We start from the raw sequence: 20,886 nt of genomic DNA on the forward strand, positions 1-20,886 counted from the left end.
CTAATGCCCTGAGTCAACCCCCTTTATTTTCCTCTAAGAGTCCCTTTTTGACCATGGGCCCTTCCATTTGCTGTCCCCATTGAGTCCTAACAAAACTTCACTGGGTCCCAGGCTGAGTCTGTAGAGGCTCTGATCCCTGAACCCCAACAGCTCTTCTCAGTGACTCCTACTGCCCTTACCACAAGCCCTTATGGACCCATGACCCTCTCACCCCCAAGACCTTCCACCTTACCCTGATCTCCTTCTCCTTACTGCCCCAAACACTCCCTAATCCCTGGATCCCACCCAGCCTCCCAGGCCATTGCTGACTCAGCCCCTGTCTTGCAGGCTCTCCAAGTGGCCCGGCAGTTCCTGCTGCAGCAGGCCTCAGGCCTGAGCTCCCCAGGGAACAATGACAGCAAACAGTCTGCCTCTGCTGTGCAGGTGAGGAAGAGAGCACCCCGCTGGCTCTGGGTTGGGCTGGAGTGTGGGCCTGGCACAGAGGGAGGGCAAGGACCCGTTGGAGAACTGCTCTTGCCAGTTCCAACACCAAAAAGTGGGCAACTTTTCAAAGGAAATACAGTCACTGCAGGGGTGGGGCAAAAAGGCTTCCACTTTCTCTCGTCTCCACCTGATCAGCCAGACCTTCTGCTAGCTTAGCCTCTTTGTCCCTGTCACTCAAAGTTTGTCTGCAGCTCTCCCTGTCTCTTTGTACCTCTCTCACTGTTTCTTCTCCCCTGCCTCTTCCCTTCAGGGTCTCTCTCGGTCACTTCTCATGTTTCTGCGTCCCTGTCGGTCACTCCCTCTGTCCCTCTGTGTTCCTGTGTCTGGGGCTTAGCCCCTCCCAGGCCATCTCTGTTGCTGCAGTCACGTCACCAAGTCCCCCCTTCCCTTATCCTCCCCCCTTATCCCTCATCCACCAGCTCTCTCGCAGTCTCTCCATGCTTCCTGTCTCTTGATGTCTCTCTGTCTCTTTTGTTTTCCTTTGCACAATCTGCCCTTTTTTCCCCTTCTCCCTTCCCCCCAGCTTGCCAGCCCATCTGGCTGGCTGGGGGAGGGGAGATCTGTTGGGGGGTGGGCGGGGGGTGGGGGAGCCAGGCCTTCTGTTTACCTTTTGTGTCACAAAGAACTTGGGAGAATTGCAGTCTGAGTCCGGGTTGGGTCACTACTCGGGCAGCCACTCCCCTCCCCCTCTGCCCAGCAGCCCGGGATCCATGCTCCCCCCACCCCTCCCCCAGCAGAGGGAGGCTCAGAATTGGGGAAGGGATTAAGCCAGGCTTTGAAAGGAAGTTTATCTAAGGGAAGAAGGGTGAGTATGGTTGGTTCTGAGCTGGAGGTGCTCTGGAGTCTGGGGCTGGGTGCTGAGGGAAGTGAAGAGGAGGGTGGGGTGGGTGCAGGGTGCTCAGAGAAGGACCCAGGACCAGGCTTTGTCCTGGGTGGAGATTCCAGTGCTCTGACAAAGTCTGAGTTTTATGTAAAACAAGTTTATGTTTGGAAAAAGTTCAAGGTGCCCAACAGATGTGCAGCCTTAACAGTAACCCTCTTAAAATTCTTGACCCTAAGGAGACAACCCTCAAAGGGGAGGAGCTGGGCAAAGATCAGGGCGTGGCCTGGGGTGGAGGAGGGGAAGACACAATCTGGAAAGTCAATAAAGAGAGGAAGAGAAAGATCTCATCAGAATGAGATCTAAAAGGGTCTCATACCCATGCTGGTCAGGATTGGGTCTCTTTAAATTAATGATCCCCACATACAATCCCAGGGTTTGAAGTGGTCCTTGGGCTTCCACTCTGAATCCTGCCCGCCCTGGACCCAGCTTAGAACAGGAAGGAGTAGGCTGGACAACAGCAAACGTTCCCCCAAACCAGAAAGGGGCTGCTGACCCAGGGGTAGGAGGGTAAGAGCTTGATGGTAGTGGGAGGGACTGGGGTAAGACATCCAGAAGGACTGTTCAGCTGGGGATTAAGGGTCACAGATCTGAAATAATTGAGAGCTGAAGGGAGACTATGGAATCTTCCTTAGGAAACTCCCTCCCTCCAAAATAAGAGAGGCCTAGAGGTTTCAGAGTCAGAAAGACAGATAAAATGATGTTTTTCTCAGGCCTTCTCTCTCCTTGTCTCATTACTTCCAAAAATTCATTGATTGATTCATTCATTCATTCAACAAATACTTACTGAGTACATCCCAAACTAACAACTGACATATACAGAGTGCTTACCATGAAGTGTAGACACTAAGCGCTTTACAGCTATCTCATTTATCCTCACAGTCCTATGGGAGAGGTGCTATTCTAGCCCCATCTTGCAGATGAGGAAACTGAGGCCCAGAGAGGTTAAGAAAGTTGTCCAAAGTTGTACAACAAATAAAAGACAGAGTGAGGATTTGAACCCAATAGCTCCAGAACTCACACTTTTTTTTTTTTTTTTTTTTGAGATGGAGTCTCTTGTTGCCCAGGCTGGAGTGCAATGCCGCGATTTCAGCTCACCACAACCTCCGCCTCCCGGGTTCAAGCAGTTTTCCTGCCTCAGTCTCCCAAGTAGCTGGGATTACAGGCATGCACCACCAAGCCCAGCTAATTTTGTATTTTTAGTAGGGTTGTATTTTTAGTAGGTTTTAGTAGCGTTGTGTTTTTAGGGTTTCTCCATGTTGGTCAGGCTGGTCTCAAACCCCCAACCTCAGGTGATCTGCGCGCCTCTGCCTCCCAAAGTGCTGGGATTACAGGCGTGAGCCATCGTGCCCGGCCAGTAGAACTCACACTTTTAATCTCTGCATTGTGACGATCCCTTGTGCTTGGCACAATATTGGTAATAATGCCAATATTTCCCTGGTGTAGAAGCCTAGGCCAGATGGTTCTCAGGGTCTCAGGGATATGGGGGTTCTTGGGGCCATGGAGCCATGCTTCCCCAGGAGCCTGGATTCCCTACCTATATTGATCCCTCTATTTCTTCTCCAACCCTGAATACCTTCCTTGCCTTCTGCCCCTATTCCTAAGTTTATTATCTCCAAGGAGGTCAGATCCTTGTCCTGAAGTAGGGCCCAGGGCCTTGAAATGTTCTTCTGTGAGCTCAAGATTGGTGAGGGGATAGGGGAGAGCAAGGACTGGGCTCCCCACCCGAGCAGAAGAGTGCATCTTGAGCCTGAGTGCAGTGGATAATGAAGGGAGATCAAGGGCAGCTCCTTTCCCAGGGCTCCCCACAGAACGCTGCTCTGCTCCCCAGCAGGATTTTCTGCCCACGCACCTCCCAGCCATGTTCACCACCCTCTCCTCCAGAGCCAGCTTCAGAAGAGTTTCCAAAACTATTGTCAGGTCTCCAGCTCCAGCCTAGTGAGGGGCCCTCCTTCCAGGCCTGGACCCCACCAGGGAGAGGCCTATCATAGAAGGCGGCACAGGTGGCCGAGAGTTGAGGACATGATGGGGGCAAAGGTGGCTGGGGCCTTGGCTTCGTCCATCCCCATCTGGCATTTTCAGAAGTTCTTCTTTATATCTCACTGCTATCTTTCCTTGCTGCAGCTGCAGCCCAGAATTAGTTTGAGGACTTCTGGTCATTTGCAGGAGAGTTTAAGCCAAACCAAACTCTGGCCTGATCTCCCCACATTGCCCCCCACTCATAGGGACCCCATACTCAAGAGACAATTTGGGTTCTTGACCCTGGCACCAAATTGCATTCGTTCCCACTCTCAGCCCTCAAATAAGCTTCCTGTGTGTCAGGCACTGTCCCTGTTCCTTCCAGTCAGACCGTCCAGCCGAGCACGCTGTATTCATGGGTGGGTGCAGGGTCCCTGAGGGAGGGGCTGGAGGCAGCTGCCGGCGTTTGGCCCAGGGCTCACACTGCCAGGGCTTAAGTTAGCACTTAGCTGCCCAGCTACTCTCCAGATGGTGACTCATGGGCCCTGCTGAGCCTGCTAGCTGCAGAGCGCCCATCCTGAGGCATCTGAGCCTGGCGAGGGGCCAGCCGGGACACCAGAGGAGCTCCAGCTCAGTTCTCAGACCCCCAAGGGGCACGGGGAGAGGTGGATGAGGTCAACCAACTCAGGAGATCAGCATGCGGCAGCCACTTCCCAGACCCTTTGTGACCCCAGTGGGCCACCTCGAGACGAGTGCACACCATGTAATCCATCCAGATCTCTGTAGCAGCCTCCACAGGCAGCTGCTCAGCCAAGTGGCAGGAAAAGCAAGTGCCAAGGAGGCCTTCCAAGGTCATCTCTTCCATTCCCCTGCTTCCAAGTAAGAAAGGCCCGAGGAAGGAAAGGCCACATCCTTTTTTCACATTCTCCTGTCAGTGACTCACAGTCCTGGTGCCTGGAAAGATCTTCTGAGTGTCTGGTCTCAGTCTTTCCTGTTGCGGGCCACGTTCGTCTCTAGTTCAGCTCTCACAGCTGTGAGAATGAGTGGCCTAGTGCCTTGGTCCTCAGTGACCTTTGTCAGGCAGCACCCTAAGGCACACCAGGGGAGAAGACAGAGAAGGAGGGGAAAGGGAAAATCCAGAATGTTTTAAAAAGTTATTTTCTTCACGTTTACATAGAATTTAATGGCGTACAAGTCACTTTCACCCCTGCTCCCACTGTCCCTTCCGGGTCAGGGTCAGGGCAGGTTATTTAACCTCTCTGGGCCTCAGTTTTCCCATCTCATCTGTGAGATGTTAATGATGATGGCACCATCCTCACAGGGTTGCTGTGAAGATTCCATGAGATACACGTGTAAAGGGCTTAGCCAAGTGCCGTGCCGGGCACATAATAAGCAGTCAGCAACATCTGCTAATGATGCAGGGAGGGCACGTGCCCCAAATCCCAGTTAGCCGACAGGGAAAGTGAGGCTAGGTGATTTCAAGGCTAGTAAATATCAGGGACAAAAACCAAGGTCACCTGACCCAGAAATCTAGGGCTCTGAGCTCACCTGCACCAAGATGCCTCTCTTTGTTGGGCACCCCCTTGGGAGGAGGAAAGAAAGGACAGTGGTCCTCGTTCCATGTCTTTGGATGGCAAAACCCACCTTCTTTGAGCAGCCTCCCCAGCTGCCTCTGGAACACCCAACAACAGACTTAGGGGCTGGCTCTGGAGTTGGGTCTATGCCGTTGTCTGCCTCCAACCCCAGGCCCCCCCATCCACCCCTGCAGTCTGGCTTTCAGAGAGTCCTTCTAGGATACAACCGTAGAGTAGGAAGTTAGCCTTTGGGATCTCAGCCTCATCAGCCCCCTCAGCCTCCGGACATCCCACCTCCACATTCTCTCCCTAACCCTTCCCAAGACCTGCCCTGGGGTGGGGCAGGCAGCATAGGATGTGAAAACCCTGGGAGCTATGGAGTATGCAGACCTGGGCTTACATCCCAACCCTGCCACTTAAGGCCACCAGACTTTCCTGGTCTCCTCATTGGTAAAAATGAGGTTAAAAAACAACAACAACAACAAAGAACAAAAAACACTCTCAAGGGCATATCCCCCACTGGCTTAGAGGTCTCTTGGAGCCTTCATTCACATGATATGCCCATGACTAAAGAGCTAGGTGTTACCCCTCCCAGGCCCATGTGGATAGAGATGGGCTGGGATAGGGGAGTAAAGCCCAGGGGCAGGGACAGCCACCAGTGATGGGGTGAGCGAGAGGTGTTGGGAGCCATGGGATTCCCCAATGTCCTTGGATTCACTGTACCTCCCTGGTTGCTTCTCTGCCTGGGGATTTCCTAATCCATGGCTTAAGGGGTGGTTCAAGGCTGAGTCCTGCCTCTGCCAGGCATTGAAAAGAGATCCAACTCCTCCTCCCCTACCCCACAGGTGAGGCTGAGGCTTGGGAGAGGGTCCCCTGAGGACCTAGCCTGTCACAGCCTAGGACAAGTCCCTACACAGCACTCCTCTCTGACTGGGCTAGCCCTGTAACCTTCCCTTCCTGCTTCCGGGCTGGCAGAGGGGCCTCTGAGGTGCCAGGGAAGGCATTTCAGCTCAGGGGGGCTAACACTTAGTGTACCTACCGTGTGCCAGGCACTCTGCCACAGCTTGGGAGTGAGAGAGGAAATTAGAGAAGAGTCCTGTATGCATGGGGTCACAGAGTAGAGGGGGCGGCAGACAGCCCCATCAGAGCACCTGTCCTGCTAATACAGGAACAAGACAAAATAGCAGCTGAGACCTGCCTGTCCATGACTGCACAAGCCTGGGGGGTTCAGGGGAGGTGGGGCTGGGAAGAGAATGATGTCATTGCTTTTCTCTGAATCTTTTCCCTGTAGCTGGATTCTTTGGGCCTTCTATAGAGGCCTGACCCAGGGCAGGGGGTAGAAAGCTGTTCTACTTTGAGAATCCTGAATGTTCCAGCCTAGAAGGAATCATCTCTTACAGCCCAGTCTCTTATGTTTTATGTTTGAGGAAACCGAAACATAAGAGAGGGCAAGTGACTTGCTAGAGTCACACAGCCAGCTCAGTGCAGAGTTAGGAGCAGAAGCCTGCCCTGCTAACTCCCTGCCTGCCATTCTTCCCACCCCACCCTAGACATAGCTACACACATGCACACACATTAGGACCAGGATGGTACCAAGAGCGCTCTGTGGGCTTTACCTCTGGCCACTGTGTGTGCCGTCCAGGCAGGTGTGCCGGGGTGTGTGAGAGGAGACAAAGTGCAGGTCCTCGTGCAAGGTGAGCCACGTTTTGAATCCTTCCCATGCTGTAGACTGCCCTCCCAGCCAGGCCCACCTTGCAGGAAGTGGTCTCAAAATAGACTGCGTGAGACTATGGGTGGCCTGGTATGCTGCCCCTCCCCATTACTGGGGGGAACCAGCCAAAGCATGGGTTCTACTGACCAGTGCCACTACAGCCTAATCTTCCTGCTCTAAGGACAGCCCGTCCTATGATAATAGTCAACCCTTATGTGCACTTGCTGTGTGCCAGGCCTTGTTTTAAGTATTCACTGATTAGTCCTTATGGTGACCTTAATAGGTAGGTACTATCACTGTTTTAGAGATAAAGAAAACAGACAACAGGAAGGTAAGTCACTGTCCAAAGAGAGAGACAGCCAGCAGGCAGCAGAGCCAGAATTGGAACCCAGGCAGCCTCCCTGGGAGCCACTCTGCCATGCTGAGAGTGGGGCCCTGGGTGGTGCCTCCTCCTGGGTTGGGGTCCAGGGGACAGGGCTAACGGGCCGAATCCTGCAGGTGCCTGTGTCGGTGGCCATGATGTCGCCGCAGATGCTTACCCCGCAACAGATGCAGCAGATCCTATCGCCCCCGCAGCTGCAGGCCTTGCTCCAGCAGCAGCAAGCCCTCATGCTCCAGCAGGTGAGTCTGGCCCCAGGGCAGCTGGTCCCTCCTCCTCTGCCTGGCCTGGCTCCTCCCACCCTGTTTACACCTCACCAAGGGCCCAAGCTGTCCCAGAAACCAGAGAGACTGCTCAGGCCAGACTGATCTGCATTCCTCTAGGGTAGTGGGGAGAGGTCAAAGGTCAGGCATCTCTTATGGCGGCCCTGTCCCCACAATACTCCCCGGTCCTCCCTCCCTGCATGCTGGCCCCACTTCTATCTCCTGAACAGGGAAGGGCAAAGTACTGGAACATCCTGGCACGTTGTCCCCTGTGACCTGCTCAGGAGATCCACCAAAAGCAGGGAGGGTTCAGAGCTGTGGGAATGAACCTCCTCCATCCCTTGCTCCCTCCCTCCGCACCCAGACCCTGCTCAGGGCCCCTCCAGGCTGACTGGGGAAAGCCAGACCATGTTTTAGGGAAACTCCCTTCTCCTGCCCCCAGGAGCCCAGATGGGACAGGGCTGGGGTTGTGGGGATAGCAGTACCCTGCCAGTGGTAACCCTCCTCCACACCCCCAGCTGCAGGAGTACTACAAGAAGCAGCAGGAGCAGCTCCACCTGCAGCTCCTCACCCAGCAGCAGGCTGGGAAGCCGCAGCCCAAAGAGGTAAGGGGCTGTACCAGGGCCCACCACCGCCCTCACCCCCTGCCCAGAGGCTGGGTGTCCAGAGCTGGTCAGGAGGGAATTGCCTTGCAGGAATAGTAGAAAAATCTAGAAAAGGCTGAGGAAAGGGACCAAGGATCAGTGTGGGGGAAATGGGGATGGTGGTTCTTACGTGTCTCCATCTCCACTCATCCCCATTCGTTCTTTCTCTCCTTGCCTCGTGTTGTTGTCTCTGTGCACATGGGTGTAGACAGGTGTGTACGTGTCACCCCCGTGTGTGGTGTCTGCCGGGCCATGCTCATGTGCCTTGTGGTCGCACCATCTTCCTGCCCCCTTGTCTCTTTGTGACCCAGCACCTCAGCCCTCCCCTCCTTGTCCTGCGAATCTCTGAGTCCCTCAGCAAACCACCTCCCCTTACCTCAGCCTGCCCCCAGCTTCTTCCCCTTCTTGTTATGACTTGCCCAGCCACCCCTCGGTCTCCTCTCAGAGCTCCCCAGCCTACATCCCCTACCCCATCGGAGCTTCTATACCAGGCCCTGGAGGCCCTTCTCCCCTGGGTCCCAGACCTGTGCATCTCTCCTACTGCCCAACCGCAGCCCCAAGCTCTAAGTTTCCTCTTCCCAGAAGGCTGCCCTGACACCCAGGAATTCTCCAGCACCCCCAGTCTCCCCCTCAGCAGTCTTGTAATTGCTGTGTTATCGGCAGGTAAATCTCTAGGCTAAGTTTATCCTGTGTCTCTCTATTGAATAGCCAGCCCCCACCCTACCCCATGCTTCCCACCCCCAGCAGGCAGGCAGAGACATCTCTGCCTCTCAACCCACCCAGGACATGCTTGGCTCCTGGGGCTCAAAAGAGACTTGCTGACAGCCTGACTTGTCAGTGCCTGTGTGAAGAACTGAATGGGTGGGGGTAGGTAGAGTGGGTGAGCCAGCGAGTACAGGGCGCCTGGGCAGTGGTGATGTGACTGTTCTCCGAGCCTGGGTCCCAGTGAGTCCCGTCAGACTCCTTGATTCTCTGTATCTAAAAAGCAAGAGAGGAAAAGAGCTGGGGGAGAGAAAACTCCCTCCCCAGAGCAGAAGGGGGCACCCCGGGCATGTGGGAAGGGTGCCCTCCAGGCAGGAGTGGCCCCCAGAATCTGACAGGCTCATCGATCATTGTGATGAGGCACCCCCAGGCGTGCACAGCTGCGGTGCAGGGAGCTGAAGCAGCGGAAGGAGGGAGGCGGGAGGAGGGAGGGCGTCGTGCTGCGTGTCTGGGTCTGGCTGTGTGTGTTTGCGCGCGTGCGTGCGTGCGTGCATGCGTGTGTTTACTGCGAGGAGGCATGCAGCCTTATGGAAGCTGGGCCGGGAGCAGAGACACTGCAGCTGCAGACGCCACAACGACAGCTCCAGGGGCTGACAGGCCCTGGGAGGGGGTGGCCGCGGGGTGGGGGCCAGATGGCATGCCTGAAGCTGATGGCACCCCTCTCTGCCCGCTCCCTCGGGCCCCTCACCAGGCACTGGGGAACAAGCAGCTGGCCTTCCAGCAGCAGCTCCTGCAAATGCAACAGTTGCAGCAGCAGCACCTGCTCAACCTGCAGAGGCAGGGGCTGGTCAGCCTGCAGCCCAACCAAGCCTCGGGGCCCCTCCAGACCCTTCCGCAAGGTGAGCACCCGCCACTCCTCCCCTCCCAGCCCCAACCCCACAGCCCTGCCTGTACGCAAGAGCTGGCAGCCCCTGTTCTTGGGGCCAGGTAGAAAGCCGAGTGTTGTGGGGCCCTGCCAGCCTCCCCTGTCTCTCCCACAGCAGCTGTTTGCCCAACAGACCTGCCCCAGCTGTGGAAGGGCGAGGGTGCCCCCGGGCAGCCTGCCGAGGACGGCGTCAAGCAGGAGGGGCTGGACCTCACTGGCACGGCCGCCACCGCTACCTCGTTTGCCGCTCCCCCCAAGGTCTCACCCCCGCTCTCCCACCATACCCTGCCCAACGGACAGCCTACTGTGCTCACATCTCGGAGAGACAGGTACAGGGGTCCAGGCTGGGAGGGGCATCAAAGGCCTGCCTGGGGGTAGACCTGGCCCCCCACCCCCGAGGGCTGACTGTGAGGGAGGGGGTGGAGCCCACGGACCGGAGGTTCACTCCCTCTCCACTCCCTCTCCCGGGGTGTACAGATGGTGCTTGGCTGCTGGGAAACCTGTATTGGGGCAGAAATGTCACCAGCAGGGGAGCTGGTGCTCAGCTGACTACAGGGCCGCTGGGGTCTTCAGGGTCCCTGATCGGCCACCTCCCTGCTGTCCTCCCAGCTCTTCCCACGAGGAGACCCCCGGCTCCCACCCCCTGTACGGACACGGAGAGTGCAAGTGGCCAGGCTGTGAGACCCTGTGTGAAGACCTGGGCCAGTTTATCAAGTAGGTGTCACCCCCAGCCCCTCCCCCAGCAGCCTTTCCCCACAGGGCCCCTCCCCCAACCCTGCCCACTAGCTTGCCCCTTCTGGGAGCCCTCCTCACTAGCTGTACTACTGTCCTCACTCCAGAGGGTTCTAGTTCTTTCTCTGCCCCCCACGGACTCCCTGATCACCCACTCCCTACCCTGTCTATATTTCTGGGCCTGCATTCCCCTGACTCCATCCCCAGCACAGGGTGCGGGTAGGAGAAGGAGAGGACAAACATAAGCATTTCTCCTCCCCCCACCCTCCCCAGCTCCCCTCCAGCCTCAGCCCCGGGGAGTGATGGCGAGTGACAGGCTGAGGGCCGCAGACAGGCAGGGCGGGAGGTGGACAGGCGGCTGGCAGCAGGCGGCCAGCTGCCACAGCCGTGCCAGGCTCTGTCACTGACTGATTAACTCCGCTGTCTCCCAGACCCTTGCAGCATCAGGGTCAAACAAATTGTTTTCACGCTTCGTCAGAGGTTTACTTAATTAGTTCATTTGCAATTAGATCTCTCTGTAGCTGGGATTTTAGCAAAGACATCAAAGGAGGCTGACGAGAAGGGAGAAGCCTTCCTCCATTGCCCCGTTTTCCACCTCTTTCTCTTCTTTGTATCTCTTGGTCTGTCTGCTTTTCAGGCCATGGGTGGGATTAGAGGATAGGATGGGAGGATGGTGGCAGCAGGGAAACCGGAGCCAACTTTCTCTCCTCCTCTCTTCCCCTTGAAGACACCTCAACACAGAGCACGCCCTGGATGACCGGAGTACAGCCCAGTGCCGGGTACAGATGCAGGTGGTGCAGCAGCTGGAGATCCAGGTGTGGCCCGGAAGATGCTGGGGAGGGACATGGTGGGCTCCAGCCCCTGCCCACCCACAGCACTGACTTGCTAGGTGGGCTCTGTTGGGAGGGTCTCATGGAAGGGTCCTATGGTCAAAGCCACCATCTTATGCTTTCTAGGTCCTAATGACCATGGTTGTGAGGTGAGGACAGCTGGATTCTGAGGGGTAAACCAAGGTTGGGGGCGTCTCTGCTGGGAGGTCCAGAAGAGACTCACGCTACATAGAAACATCAAAAATAATTATTAGCAGCTAACATATGGAGCACTTACTTTGTGCTGTGCTAAATACTTTATATAGCTCAAGGAATCCTCTCAACAACCTTATGTGGTGGGTACCATTATTCTCCCCATTTTCCAGATGGAGAAAACAGGCACACAGAGCTAAAGTAACTTGCCTGTGAGTGGCAGAGCTGGGATTAGAACCCAGGCAGCCTGGCTTTCCCAAGGGAGTATCCCAGCTACTTGAGAGGGGACACTCGGCAGCACAGGGTTCCCAGGAAGCAACTCAGGGCAGCTCCTCTGTGCTTACCCATCTCCCTCCAGCACCTAGCAGAGCATCCTGCCGTGAGAGGGTGGTCATGAGAGACCCATTGAGTTTATGAATGGGGTGTCTGAGCCATTCATCCGTTCCTGCATCTGCATTCAGTATGCAAGGCCCTCACACACAAGTGCCACTGCACAAGGCACAGTGGCCGCCCCCCGTGGGTGGGTAGGAAGAAGCCTCCCAACATGTAGAGGCAGGGATAAGCTCCAGCCAGGACGCACTGGGAGGGCTCAAATGGTCACCGTCCAGGGGAGAAAGGGAGAGGCTTCATGGAGCTGGCAGCCCTTGAGGGGTAGAGCATTGCTGAGGCCTCCCTGGAGCGGGTCACAGAGGGAGCGTGGATGCTGAGGCAAGGAGGCGAATGGGGGTGGGAATCCGCGGCCTTCTGAAGAGCCTGGCGGTGGAGGGATGGGACAACACTGCCTCCAGGGTTCAGCCTCCCGCTCACCTCCTGCTTTGCCACCCTCTACAGCTCGCCAAGGAGAGCGAGCGGCTGCAGGCCATGATGGCCCACCTGCACATGCGGCCCTCGGAGCCCAAGCCCTTCAGCCAGCCAGTGAGTGCTGCTCCCCTCCCCGCCCCTCCCAGAGCCTTCCCCAGACCCTGGAGCCTCGGGACCCCCACCCTCGGGCACTGGTCTCAGTACCCTCCCCGTTGCTCACAGCTGAACCCGGTCCCCGGCTCCTCCTCATTCTCCAAGGTGACCGTCTCTGCAGCAGACTCATTCCCAGATGGTCTCGTGCACCCCCCGACCTCGGCCGCAGCCCCTGTCACCCCTCTACGGCCCCCTGGCCTGGGCTCTGCCTCCCTGCATGGTGGGGGCCCAGCCCGTCGGAGAAGCAGCGACAAGTTCTGCTCCCCCATCTCCTCAGGTGAGGGTGGGCTGGGGGCTGCAGGGCGACAGCAGCGTGAGGCTGTTTTTCCCATCTGAGCCCCATATCTGGCTACCTCATCCTCTGCCTGTCTCCCCAGAGCTGGCCCAGAATCATGAGTTCTACAAGAACGCCGACGTCCGGCCCCCCTTCACCTACGCCTCCCTCATCCGCCAGGTGAGCAGGGCAGGTAGGAGGAGGGTGGGGAATGGCACACAGGCTGCTCCCCCAGCCCCCGCCACACCCCTGCCTCCAGGAAGGTCCTGGGGCCAAGCAATGGAGCTGTCCCGCTCCCTCTCACGTGGCGGTCTTCCCTCTCTGCTGTGCCAGGCTCTCCTGCAGGCTGGGCCCTGTCAGCCTGCTGCGTAGGGTTATGTGTCTCTGGGGGTGCACACACTGTTCTTCTTACTGACACCCACCGTGGCATTCATGTGCTCATTTCCACGTACACAGCCCCCCATGATAGACTCAGGGTCACTCTTCGTCTCTCTCCTTCGTCTTTCCTCCCTCAAGCCCATGATCTTCATGTCACCAGTGTTCACATAGTATTCACACTCAAGCATGAACTTACATCGACACATATGTCCTCCCTGATACCCACACAGGCATGTACACCCTCACACACATTCTTTCTGTCACACACACACTGTGCTTAGGGTACCTTTTGCGAAAATCAGGATAAATTCCAAACAGCCTCCACCCCATGGACATCTCTCCCAAGAAAGACAGGACTGACTGCTTTCACCCTCGGTCCAGGGCCAGGTACTAAAGGCATTTTCTCTCCAGAAGCAGCTCCAATCCTTCTTGTACAAATACATAGCCCTTGGAGGCTCCTGCCCTCTTTATCCTTGGCCAAGCTATAACCAGCCTGTCCCTCTGAGGGGACCCACCAGCCACCACCCATCTTGTTATCCACACATTTCTGAGCAGGTCTTCTCACAAAGTGAACTCGGGGCTAGGCAGAAGGGAGAGATACTGGGGGAGGGAACCCAGGGCTGTGACCCTTCGAGGCCCAGGCTGACGGTCCCTTTGCTTGTTCCTTCCCCGCAGGCCATCCTGGAAACCCCTGACAGGCAGCTGACCCTGAATGAGATCTATAACTGGTTCACCAGGATGTTCGCCTATTTCCGCAGAAACACTGCCACCTGGAAGGTGAAGCAGGCCCCTTCCACCTTCTGGGCCCCAGTCACCCTTGGACCTGCCATATCCCATGGAGACCAAGGCTGCCTAACAATTAGTTCCCTAAACCATTAGTCCTGCAGAAACAGCCACCCAAGGGCCCAGCCAGGGCCGCATGCCCACGCCCACCTCAGCAGGAGCTGTGGATTGTTCCATAACCTTTTAATGATCCCTTCCTTCCAGCCTGGTGCTGCCTCCTTTCTGGGAAGCAATCCTTCTCTAGGGTACACCCCCAAGGGCCCCAAAGACGCCAGCCCCACGAGGTAGGGCCTCTAGGAATTGCTAATGCCCAAGCTTGATACAGAAGCCTGGGCCGAATTTCACAGAGACCCTAAGGGTCTGGATACCTTGGCTTAAGGTACATGTTCTGAAGCCTGAGGTGGGGCTAGGAAAGTGCAGGTATAGACACACGGATGGACCACTCACAGCCCTCCCCAGCTCTGCCATCCCTGGCAGGAAGATAATTGTCTCCATCCAATTAGTCATTTCAACACCTTCAGCCGTAAGTTTTCCTGGGAGAGCAGAAGCAGGCAAGAGGGGGACTCTAGAAAAATGGGACACAGATGCTGGGGCACTAGGCCATTTATTTTTCTATAGCCAAAAGGAGTGTGTGTGTGTGTGTGTCTGTCTGTCTGTCTGTCTGTCTCAAGGTGGGAAGGTGATATCTAAATTGGGAGAGTGGGCGGGGCGGGGGGGGCAGTGGGGCGGGGGGAAGAAGGAGAGAGTGTTGGCCCCTGCAGGGAAGGTTAGACGCGGGGAAGGACTCCCTCTCAGAACCTTAATCGGATCCCTGGCTCTTGAGTCCCCCTGCTGGCCACTGAAGAAACTGCAGTTAAACGGGCTACCTCCCCCAATCCCACTAGGTTTCAACAAGTGTTACTGAATCCCTCCTCCCCACCAGCGCCCAGGACTTGGTGGGGTCTGCACAGTGCCTGCCTACCCTTTGCCCTGGGATTATGCTAAGTGCAGCAGAAGGGACTGCATCATGACTTTCATATGCTCATACCCAATTCCCAAAGCTTGGGAGAGAAGCTGGGAGGCTGTTGGGACAGCTGCTCTAATTGGCTGTGAGTGATGTCATTTTCTGCCAACCACATTCCTGCCCTCTTTCTGAGCCAGCAGGGCTTGCTTGGGACCACCTGGTCCAGTCTCCAACCTCCAAGTCAGTTCAGATACCAGGTTTTTATAAATGATAGAGTCCTACAAACATAAGGGATGATTATAATTATTACCTAATGTTTAATAATGCATATTAATCTTTTGCCTTTAGGGGTAGCAATATAGAGCCTCCTTTCCATAAGACAGCCTCCTCTTTGGGGGCAAAGTACTGCTAAGCCACCTACCTTCCTTCCTTCCTTCTGTCTTACCTGTAATGCCCTGCTGCAATTTTCTAATTCTCTCTTCTCTTGAGGTCAGGTTAGGTGACCTGGTTTAGGTGACTTCCTTAAACTACTCAGTGACCATCCTGAAGCCACCCCCCTGATATTCTAACCCTGCCGCCCTTGCCCAGCCCAGCCTTTGACATCTCTGTGGTGTGTTCCTCCTAGTTCTTCACCCCCATCTCCCCTCACCTAGTCTAGGGTCCAGTAAGAAGCATCTGGGCTGGGGAAAGTGAACGACTAAGTGGGTGACTTTCCCAGTTTGCAGTGCTCTGCTGCTGCCTCTGTGCCTGAGGCCACTGCCTGAGCCTTCCTCATGGCACAGCAGAATCCATCCAGCTTGAGGTCCACTTTGACCTTCTGTTTTTTTTCAGCCAAATGCATTCATGTTACTTGGGAAATACGCCATCTACACCCAACTCTGCTTCCCTTCCACCTCTACTTTCCACTCATTTCTCAGCCCCTCAGGTCATCTCTGCTCCTCTCCTGAATTATTTGTGCTTTCTTCTTTCCCTTCTTCACCTTTGCTGGCTCCCACCCTGAGATACTTTCCACCTCAGACCAGGGCAGAAGGGTTGGGAGTGGGCATGGTGTGGGCCCAGCCAGCTGCCGTTCATCCAGGGACAGAGCTGCCATCTGCCAAGCTGATGGTCCTTGCTGGCCCTCCCCGTGTCCATCCCCTCCCAAGGCCCGTGTTGTGGGCCCGTCCTTTTGTTTACGAAGCCCCTGCCAGACCCCTTAAATTGCCGTTAATGTTTCAGCGTAACGAATTAGTCTCTCATCACGAATCAGGCTTCGAAATGAGGGAAAAAAGCCCCGGTGAGGCCATCCTCGGAAATTGGGGTCATTCTCATTTGCAAAGCGGAGGATCGGAGCCCCGTAATGCGGGCAAATTTATTCCGAGGCAGGAGCCCCGGCGTGATTAGGCCCTTTGTAATTATCGCTCCAAGAGATTCCACTCCAGCCGCCCACCTCCCTCGTGGATTAGCAAGCGAGTCGGAAAAATACACAGGATTTAATTAGAGGCAAATTAAAATTGGTAATGAAATCGGGCCAGTTGCAAGTGGCAAGAGTTGGAAGGGAGAGAGGGAGAGGGATCTCCAGGGGCACGGGCTGCCTGCCCTACCCGCTTTCTTCCCCGTTTAGAAATGTAAAGAGGAGACAAGGATGGGGACGAGGTGGGGGAGGCTAAGGGAGGACAGGTAACAGGGTCCAGGGATGCAGGCAGGGATGGTGATAACTGGGAGCTGGCCGTGGGGGCAGCACAGCTGAGAGAGGAGGGTGCAGGGACAGGACTGAGGGACACGATGAGGTGGGGCAGACTAGGGCCCTAGTCCGGGCTCCCATGGTGGTGAGGGGGGAATTGGGCCAAGCACCCCGCCCTCGCCCAAGTGTCCTACAAACCAGATGACCTCAATTCTTGAAGTTATCCTGCCAGGAGGAGGTGGGACAGACAAGGTGACTTATCTTCTTTCTCTCCTCTTTCTGCCTCTGGGTTGTCAACCCACACTCTCCTCTCTCCCTGTTTATTTCAACAAGTATGTATGAGGCCTTTACTGTATACCTTGTGCTCTCAAAATATAAGCTGCCTGTTCTGAGCCACAGCCAAAGCATGGCTCCCAGACTCCTGTGGGTCAGTGGAGGTGGCAGTGAGGGTTTATGAGCTCTTTCCCAAACTTTTAAAAGCTTTGTGGAAATTCTGCATGCAGCTGAGATGAAGCATCCTGGGCTCGCAGAGATGCCGGGGCCCGAATGTGATCTGCTGCTGATCCAAAGCCCTGAGTAACAATTACATGTGTCTTTGATTAACGAAGATGATGAAACAGATTATTACTAACTGGATAGCATTTAGTTAGTAGACAGAACTTTCCAAGATGTGGCAGGGAGAGAGGAGGCAGCTAATAAAATGGGTCATCCATGGTGAAGAGGCTGGGAACCCCTGGCTCTATGGAAAGGGTAGGGGCCCGCCTTCCCTTTGGCTGGGTCTCCTCGCAGCCCATCCCCCTCCCCTGCTCATCCCTGAGCTGGGGAAGGTGGGCCGCTGCTGCGTGGGACGTGGGATGGGATGAGGACTATCATGTTTGTGCTTGGCCAAGCAAGCCGCCTCTGAGCTCCTCTTCACTGCACCCACAGAACGCCGTGCGCCACAACCTCAGCCTGCACAAGTGCTTCGTCCGCGTGGAGAACGTCAAGGGTGCCGTGTGGACTGTGGACGAGCGGGAGTATCAGAAGCGGAGACCGCCAAAGATGACAGGGTATGTGGGTCCATAGCTGGATGGGCTGTACCTGCCCAGGGGGCAGAAGCCAACTCACCCCCACCCCCTACCTCTCCAGGGTACACATGTGCACCAGATCCTTCCTGGCTGGGGGAAGGGGTGTGGGGAGAAAGGAGCAGAGGAGACTAGTGCTTGGGGACAGGGGGCTGGAATCTGGAAGTGATGGATAATCAGAAGGCAGACATTTATGTCCTCTTCTGTCCTCACTCTGACTGAGGGAAGGGGCCAAGAAGGAGGCCTGGTAGCAAAGAGAGACAGGGGCCCCAAGTAGCCCTGGCCAGAGCTGGCACACAGGCAGATGCCAGCCAACGGGCCATGGGTGAGGGGCTGCCACCCCCAGGGCACCCGCTCTCTCAGCTCATCAGGATGACTAGACCTCTGAGGTCCCGGGACCCCACCAATTCATCTTACGGCAGAGGAGAGGCAGTGAGGGCCAGGGGCTGGCAGGAGGCCCCAGAGCAGATTTGTGGCAGAGCTGGTTCCAGGACCAGGTCTCTGCCCTCCTGGTCTTTTGTGCTCAGCTTCACCACCTGGCATTTTATTTATTTACGTATTTATTTATTATTTTTTTAATTTTATTTTTTTTATTTATTTATTTTTGAGAAGTTTTGTTCTTGTTGCCCAGGCTAGAGTGCAATGGCACAATCTCAGCTCACTGGAACCTCCACTTCCCGGGTTCAAGCAATTCTCCTGCCCCAGCCTTTCGGGTAGCTAGAATTACAAGTGCCCACGACCACGCCCGGCTAATTTTTTTTGTATTTAGTAGAAATGTGGTTTCACCACGTTGGTCAGGCTGGTCTCGAATTCCCAACTTCAGGTGATCCACCTGCCTTGGCCTCCCAAAGTGCTAGGATTATAGGCGTGCACCAGCGCACCCGGCCTATTATTTTTTTGAGACAGAGTCTTGCTCTGTTGCCCAGGCTGGAGTGCGGTGGCACGATTTTGGCTCACTGCAACCTCCACCTCGTGGGTTCAAGCGATTCTCCTTCCTTAGCCTCCCGAGAAGCTGAAATTACAGGCGCCCACCACCACACCCAGCTAATTATTTTACTTTTGGTAGAGACGGGGTTTCACCCTGTTGACCAGGCTGATCTCGAACTCCTGACCTCAGGTGATCTGCCCGCATCGGCCTCCCAAAATGCTGGGATTACAGGCGTGAGCTACCGCACCTAGCCTCCACCTGGCAGTTTAAACAGAAACTGAGGAGCCTGGGACAGGGTCAGGACCTCCCTTTGGCTTCCACGTAGCAGCAGTGGCCTTCTCCCCACCTCAAACACCCCCACCCCAGCCACCTGCTTGCTGTGCCCCTTGGGCCAGAGCCCCTGGGTAAGGAGAGGAGAGCAAGTTAGATGGATGTCTCTGAGGTGTGGGGTGTCTGCTCCCCTCAAAGATGCCTGCTTTCCAGGCAGGAGCCTTTGCACCCCAGGCAGTGTGCAGCCTGGAGAATGGAGGGAAGCCATCCCCTGGTGAATGCCTAGGGGCCAGTCTCCAGGCCTGGCTGCGCTTGCACCTCTGCTTCTCACCAGTTTGGTGACCTTTGGCTGTTTCCTTAAGCTCTGTGAGAGCTCTGTGATGGTGTCATCACTGGAAGAGGGACAGCCCCCAGCCACTGCTTTTCCTGTCCCAACTCCCGAACACCTTCCCGTGCAGAGAAGCCTTCTGTATGGAGGCTTCCATACAGAAGCCTCCATGTGGGACAGGCTGAGCGTATGTCTGACATGTCCCAAAATCTAGGATGGCAAGACAGTGTGGGCAGACCAGGTGTGTAACTACTGAGACTATAGATTGGACCTTGCCAAACATTGGAAAATCTAGACCGGAGAGAAAACGGGTGGGGGGGCAGCATGCTCTGAAGGCAGACACTGGGGGGATGCCAGTTCCCACTTCCCAGCTCTGAGACCTGGACAGGTCCCTGAACCAAGCCCATCGCACCCACCTGTGAAGGGGCTGCTCCTGCAGGGCCAGTTGAGCGTGAAGACCGAATCAGACCAAGTACACACACAGCTCCAAGACAGCGGCTGATCCGCCCTGGCCTCCCGGAATAGGGAATGGGACCCATTCCCAGCACAGGCCGTTACTTAGTGAGAGTAAAGAGATGCGAATGAAGAGCTAAGTGAATGAGTGAGCCAAAGATGGCCTTCTCTGTCCTCCAGGAGCCCCACCCTGGTGAAGAACATGATCTCCGGCCTCAGCTATGGAGCACTTAATGCCAGCTACCAGGTGACCGGCCCAGAGCCCACCCACTCACCTCTACCTCCCGCCCCCTTGCTTTCTCATACAAGAGACCCCCATCCTCCCCTGCAGAGGACTCACCAGAGGAGGGAAGGAGGGTGAAGACCCAAACTCTCCGAGACCCCACCTCTCTGCCCCACCCCAACTCGGGGCCAGCCTCCACCTCTGCTTTCAAGGCTGGGTTCAGACAAGGCAGGCAGCTGGGAGGATGGCATACCTATAGCATCCCCTTTCCTGGTTTGTCAGTCTGGGGGTTCTCTGTTCCCTGGGAGAGGGGATAAGCCAGACCCAGGTTCCAGGAAAGCTAGGAGGTAGGAGGTCGGGGGGGGTCAGAGTTCCAGCCATGGGGGAGGGGTGCTACATTCAAAGGCTGAGTTGGGGCTTGGGGGTTGCCCAGACAGATCCGCCCGTGGGGCCAGTAGGCAGACACACAGGCAGCTCTCTAGTGGGCGGGGAAGGCACAGCACTTGACTGAGTGTGCCCCATCCTGTGGAGCCACTGACGAGGCCCAACCCTGTGCCCCTCCAGGCCGCCCTGGCCGAGAGCAGCTTCCCCCTCCTCAACAGCCCTGGCATGCTGAACCCTGGCTCCGCCAGCAGCCTGCTGCCCCTCAGCCACGATGACGTGGGTGCCCCCGTGGAGCCGCTGCCCAGCAACGGCAGCAGCAGCCCTCCTCGCCTCTCCCCACCCCAGTACAGGTGAGCACACAGCACGGACCCCCACCCACCCCAGCACCCCTCAACCACCAGGGAGGAGGCGTCATCCCCCACCCTGGGTGGGGTTCCCCATCCCACCCCCACCACGCCTCTCCCCAGGACAAGTGGCTTCTCTCTTCCTTCCCTCAGCTCTCTCAGCCCTCCCTTGTCCCACCCGCCTGTTCTTATCCCCTCTCCCCACCTCCCCACCTTCCCACCTTCTCCTCCCCATTTTCCCCCTTTCTTATTTTTCCTCCTCCTCTCTTCTCTTTTTTTTTTTTTTTTTTTTTAAGACGGAGTCTCGCTCTGTCACCCAGGCTGGAGTGTAATGGCAAGATCTTGGCTCACTGCAACCTCTGCCTCCTGGGTTCAAGTGATTCTCCTGCCTCAGCCTCCCAAGTAGCTGGAATTATAGGTGCCTGCCACCACGCCCAGCTAATTATTTTGTATTTAGTAGAGAATGGGGTTTCACCATGCTGGCCAGGCTGGTCTCGACCTCCTGATTTCAGGTGATCCACTGGCCTCGCCCTCCCAAAATGCTGGGATTACATGTGTGAGCCACCTCGCCTGGCCTCTCTTCTATCTTTCTTCTCCTTCCTCCGTTCGCTCATCTCTCCTCT

At 56.1% G+C, this 20,886-nt stretch overlaps 1 protein-coding gene across 21 annotated transcripts in view; it reads left to right on the top strand.

Annotated features, from left to right (window-relative positions):
• The window catches only part of FOXP4 (forkhead box P4), a 54,281-nt gene that overhangs the window by 31,332 nt on the left and 2,063 nt on the right, over window positions 1-20,886 (top strand). For 2 of the 21 annotated variants that reach the window (XM_063813017.1, XM_063813018.1), the window contains 14 exons: window positions 328-423; window positions 7,106-7,228; window positions 7,768-7,854; window positions 9,347-9,494; window positions 9,615-9,849; window positions 9,998-10,234; window positions 10,980-11,067; window positions 12,106-12,189; window positions 12,334-12,505; window positions 12,606-12,682; window positions 13,556-13,657; window positions 17,197-17,318; window positions 19,493-19,559; window positions 20,100-20,269. In XM_063813017.1, the coding sequence (XP_063669087.1) occupies window positions 328-423; window positions 7,106-7,228; window positions 7,768-7,854; window positions 9,347-9,494; window positions 9,615-9,849; window positions 9,998-10,234; window positions 10,980-11,067; window positions 12,106-12,189; window positions 12,334-12,505; window positions 12,606-12,682; window positions 13,556-13,657; window positions 17,197-17,318; window positions 19,493-19,559; window positions 20,100-20,269 (1,808 nt within the window). Of the gene's footprint in view, window positions 1-327; window positions 424-1,122; window positions 1,289-7,105; window positions 7,229-7,767; window positions 7,855-9,346; window positions 9,495-9,614; window positions 9,850-9,997; window positions 10,235-10,979; window positions 11,068-12,105; window positions 12,190-12,297; window positions 12,506-12,605; window positions 12,683-13,555; window positions 13,658-17,196; window positions 17,319-19,492; window positions 19,560-20,099; window positions 20,270-20,886 lie in introns of those variants that run through there. The other 19 variants (XM_016945016.4, XM_024357201.3, XM_016945021.4 and 16 more) reach the window with 19 other exon arrangements.

This window comes from Pan troglodytes, chromosome 5 (genome assembly GCF_028858775.2).
Source record: "Pan troglodytes isolate AG18354 chromosome 5, NHGRI_mPanTro3-v2.0_pri, whole genome shotgun sequence".
Lineage (NCBI taxonomy): Eukaryota > Metazoa > Chordata > Mammalia > Primates > Hominidae > Pan > Pan troglodytes.